The sequence below is a fragment of the Dermacentor albipictus genome, chromosome 3, assembly GCF_038994185.2.
Source record: "Dermacentor albipictus isolate Rhodes 1998 colony chromosome 3, USDA_Dalb.pri_finalv2, whole genome shotgun sequence".
NCBI lineage: Eukaryota > Metazoa > Arthropoda > Arachnida > Ixodida > Ixodidae > Dermacentor > Dermacentor albipictus.
The window spans coordinates 157,369,305-157,374,359 of NC_091823.1; the positions used below are offsets into that span (position 1 = coordinate 157,369,305).

A 5,055-nucleotide genomic window follows, 5' to 3' on the forward strand; every position below is an offset into this window, starting at 1 on the left:
AGGAAGAGGGGGGAGGGGGGCGGCGTGTACACCCAGCGGCAAACGATGGGGGCAGAAGCGCGCGCAGCAAGCGGACAACACGATAAAGGGAGGAGGGAAGAGATAGCAGCGACTGACTGATGCCGCTGACGCCGATAGTGAGTCAACCCCAGCTGCGGAGTTGGTTTCAGGGACAACGCCGCCGATGCCGACACAAACAATATGATACCCTCGCTTCCGCAGCGCTAAGAACCAGGTCTAGCCGTGGGAAGGTGTTCACGTATTCGTCGACGTGCCGGGGCCTACGTGAAATAACCGGCGCGTCGGCAACTGAAGAGCACCCTATCCGCCACACAAGAACAGGGGGGGGGGACCCTTTCCTCCTCTTTCTGCATGGCGGCGACGGTGTTCTATGCAGTCACGTTATCTTGACTCTCTAGCGGCGTCAGCGGCATCCAGCGGTATCAGTCGGTCGCTGCTAGCGCTGGGGGGATGAAAGGGGGGCGGAGCTGGTTACGAGGCCGACGACAACGCCGACGACGACGCGAAACCCAGGAACGGACGCCAAAGAGCTGCGCTCTAAAAAAGAACATGAAGGAGACCCAGGGGCAAAAGGAGCCGGTGCTGATGAACTTCAACTGGAAGAAAGCCGAGGAGAAAATTCCCAAGCGCACAGCCACAGGGCGAGACGAGCTTCCGGTTTGGCTGATTAATGAAATAGGACCAAAAATTAAGGAAGCTCTGGTGAAAGCAGTGAAAAAAACTTTCAAACATAGAAGAATACCCGACAGTTGGCAACAAAGTAGAATGATTTTAATTTATAAAGGCCAAGCTGAGAAAGATAGAATTGACTCGTATGGATCGTTGACCATTACATCGGTAATATACAGGCTAGCAATGCAGGCAATCAAATTAAAGCTGCAAGTATGGCAGAGAATAATGGCATTTTGGGAGAACACCACATGGCTTCAGGATAGCTGGTACACGTTTGGATGATAATTTATTTGTTCTTACTCAGTGTACTGAAATATCAAAAGTAGAAAGCCGACCGTTATATGTGGCCTTTTAGACATTAGAGAAGCCTATGACAACGTTGACCGCAACAATTAATGGGATATTCTCGAAGGGGAAGGCTTAGGTGACGATCGTGTACAGCTTGTCTATAGTCGGTGTCTGAATAAAGAATGAATGAAAGAATAAAAGAATCAATTATGAGGACCATTCACATCATCATCATCATCATCATCATCATCATACCAACGAAACCCATTCGCCAATAACCCTCCAGTCGTTTTCACCATTGGGAATTTTTAGCTGGAAAAAAGCCAGAGGGACCCTTTCCCTTCTGCTGTGAGCGGCACGAAAAAATCACTTTGAGATTTCCCAAACATAATTTGCTGAGTGTCTGACGTTAGTTATTATAAAATATTGCTACATGCATATTCCTCGTTTCTTTTCGATAATGTGCGCGGGCGCCTCGACGAAAAAACACCAACGCCGCACATATGTCTCGAGCTGTAGGCCGAACTGGCCGAACCCCGCGTGTCAGTAAGTGCCAAACACATAAAGGTCATCATCATCATCGAACTGGCAAGCACTGGAGTTGCCTATATAGATGCACCCGGTAAATAGTCTTCGGTGTTCAATCGCTCGTTGCCGTTACACTTCTATCTCAGAATTCATTGCAGCTGCTTTCATTTCTTCCTGTCATCCGCTTTTTAATATTCCAAGTTTCATTCCATCCATCGTCAATCCTCCGCAGTGGGTATGAGCCATTGTTCGGAAACACGAAGTGACCAGAGGCAGCTGCCTTCGAAAAAACTCTGGTCGTAATCATCATTACCATCTCGGCTTCTTCAGGCAGGCGCATGAACGCTGTCGGTCCCGGTCACAGAACTGGTTCGCAGAAAACACTCGATTCGGGAGCGAAGCCATGGAGGAGGGCCAGGAGAGCCAGATGAGCATGGGTTTCGAGAGCCAGATGAGCACGGGTTTTGAGAGCCAGCTGCAATCGACGGAGACAACCAGCACCGATGACAAGGACGCCGAGCGCCGGCAAACCATCTTAATTGTCATATGCTGCCTGCTCTTCATGCTCTTTCTACTTGTGCTTCTGATGCTTTCCGGTCTCTTCGAGAGTGACAGCGGCGACCTCGACGTGGCCGGCACGGAGCAGGCCAAGTATGCCTCCGTCGGTGGCGGCCGAGGCGCGACAAGGAGCACAACTTCCTCGTCGGACATCACGGGGCCAACGTCAGATTCAAATCATTTGTGGACCGAGACACAGATGACCGACACCGCGATAAGCTCTTCACAGACCCCTAAAGCTACTACGACCCCCACAACAACCACAACGACAGAGGACAGCTGGCACTACAGCCAAAACTATACGCTACCAATCTGGACCTCTCTGCACAAGTACCTGTGTCCCTTCTGGGCGAACAAGCAGGGCTTTCGAAGCCACCGTCGCACGTACGGAATCGCCTACTTCCCGTACATGTTCTGCCACTACGCCATGTACTGCTGCTACAGTCTCGGCGAGAGCATGCAGCTACAGCCGGAGCTGCCGGACGTGGACCTTCCGCCGAGGGACGCCGTGCGCCGCATGGCCAACTTCAAGGCGGAAAACCCTTACCTGAAGGTGTGGCTCGTTGTTCGCGGCCCGGACTCGGCGTTTCTAAAGTTGCTGAACAACGCGAACAACGAGAAGGCCACGTTCCAAAACAACGCGCTCGCTTGGATGAAAGCCAACAACTACGACGCCATCCGAATGTGGTGGAACAACGCGCCCGACTCGCTTAACCGCAGTCTGGCAGATCTCTACAATGACACAAACGATGTTTTCATGCGGCAGAATAACCGCACGTTTGGCTTTGTCTTTCAATACGGTTCCTACGAACGGGCATCGTACAACACGAGCAAGCTGGCGCACAGGCGCGCTTACCACACCATCGTGTTTTACCACGAGTACCCGCGTAACCTCACCAACCAAAAGGTGACGACGTACACCGTTCGGGAATTGAGAGTCTACTCGCAAAAGCTGAACCAAACAGACCGCCCCGCCTTTTGCCACTTGTATCCATTTGTGGCACTAACGTACAAGATCGACCCGGCTAAGTGCGAGAACGGAAGCAGCAGCAGGCCGTACGACATCGAGCCACTCGGATATGGGCCTCCGGGACCACTCACCAAGATTGCGGGCATCCTGTCGCTGCCAGAAGTGTGCGACATCCTGGACTCCTCGTGGAACCAGACCACCGTTATCGCCGACAGTGGGTATTTTCGTCCAAATTATCATTTTGCCTGCAAAGGCGAGGATGCCATCGCTTACAGTGATGTAGACGACGTGTACTACAGTGTGCAGGGACTGGACGCGGAATACGAGGAAGAGGTGTTCGGCGTGATGAACCCCGAGTACGACGACTTCCCCGGTGTGTGCCCACCCCCAGTCGGGAATAATCGGAGTTTTCCCACTGTGCAGGCGGCATTCCAATTATACACTCATTGATGCATTACAGCGTTAAGGCTGCAGTCAGTTTCCCAACTGCAAGGCTTGTTTACAACGCTGCAACGTTTTCTTGAGCAATTGAGTGTTAAATGGATTCTTTGCTCTATCTTGCTTACGCACTGCCGTCTTTTGTAACACATACAGTTGAATTTCGAATTTTCAGTTGTCTTCAACAAATGATCCGTTTTCATCAGATTGTTTTGGTGGGTTTTTACTTGATTTTGCCAAACGTCCCGGGAGGCGCCTATAATGTATTTTTTTTTCTTTTCTTTTCGCTTTTCTTTTTTTTACCATTACGACGCAACGAACACCGCGTGGGTGGCATATCATGGTTTGCGTAAACATAAAATGCTCCTTGTCGACACTGAGAAATGTACGTTATTGTTTATTTAAATAACACCCCAGTCTGCTGAAGTCACGTCATGTGACCCAACTTCTAATATTAAGTTCTGATTATCATGATTCCACGTGCACTACGGTGTGTTCTCGAGGGCGCTAGATTCCAGTAAAGCCCTTCTATATTTCTAAAGCAATGTCATTCGTCCATCTTTCCTTCCCCCGCGTTCCCCCAACGTTTCCTTTTCACCGATTCCGGTCACCCCAGTCTCCTCCGCTTCCCATTGGCCAATCCGTGTCACGTGGAAGCACGTATTGCGCTTTTATATATTTTTTTCTTTCCACCCCGTACCGATCGACATTTTCGCACCAATGCGACGAAAGTGTTATACGAGCAAACGAATTGAACGAATGCGTTAGCGGACGAGATCAAACGTGTTAGGGATGAGATCCTCAGTGCGTGTCGTACTGCTGCGCCTTCGGTTGAGGCATCAGACAAGGCGTATGGACAAGGCTTTTCTTGCGATAGCAATTACATGCACTTGAGGACCATTTATGCATTCGACACCGGTATTGCCGTCGCCGTGATGTTCCATATATATTGCAAGAGCGATCACACCGTCGCCGTGCGCCGTATGCTCTATGTGCGAGCCAAAGCCTGCTAGGGTCAGCAGAGGGTCACGGCTCAATCTCGCGCGCACAATGGGGGAAAGCGAGGAGGAAGCGCGCCGTCTTTCGTCGCGTGCGAAGCCCTGAAGGTTGGGTGGGGGACGTTCTACTTTGGCGGCTGCTCCGTAAAGTCCGACCCAACTGGAGCGAATTTCTTGCGAAAAACTGGCGAAAGGCCACGCACTGCGTCCGCCCGGCCACCAGCGGCTGTTCGCCGTCGATCAAGACGGGCTGGATATATTCGCAGGCGGTCAGTTGCTCACCGTAAGGGGCGAATGAAGGCTGTCAGCGCGGACCAATCAGAGCGCGGTCGCGTCCGACTTCCTGCCGCGGCATTTGACTCGGCTAGCCAGCCAAGGATCCAGGAGCGAACATGGTGAACATGATCGACTGATCACAGCAGTCCAGGCACGGCCAATATTGTGTAACCATCCTGAAGGTAAGCCAACATCGCAATTCTTGTGGACGTGTGCTTTTTCTTTACATCAGCGTGGGCTCTTCCGATTCATTGTCTCAATGGTTATTCGAAACAAAAAGGCACAAACAAGCATTTCTAAATTTGT

General features: G+C 51.1%; 1 protein-coding gene across 1 annotated transcript; it reads left to right on the forward strand.

The window, feature by feature from the left end:
* Positions 1–1,781: 1,781 nt before the first annotated feature.
* LOC139057007 (uncharacterized) lies at positions 1,782–3,971 on the forward strand. Its single transcript, XM_070534810.1, has 2 exons — positions 1,782–3,251; positions 3,337–3,971. Exons 1-2 carry the CDS (start codon positions 1,913–1,915, stop codon positions 3,381–3,383), a joined length of 1,386 nt encoding a protein of 461 aa, XP_070390911.1. The 5' UTR covers positions 1,782–1,912; the 3' UTR covers positions 3,384–3,971.
* The last annotated feature ends 1,084 nt before the right edge of the window (positions 3,972–5,055 follow it).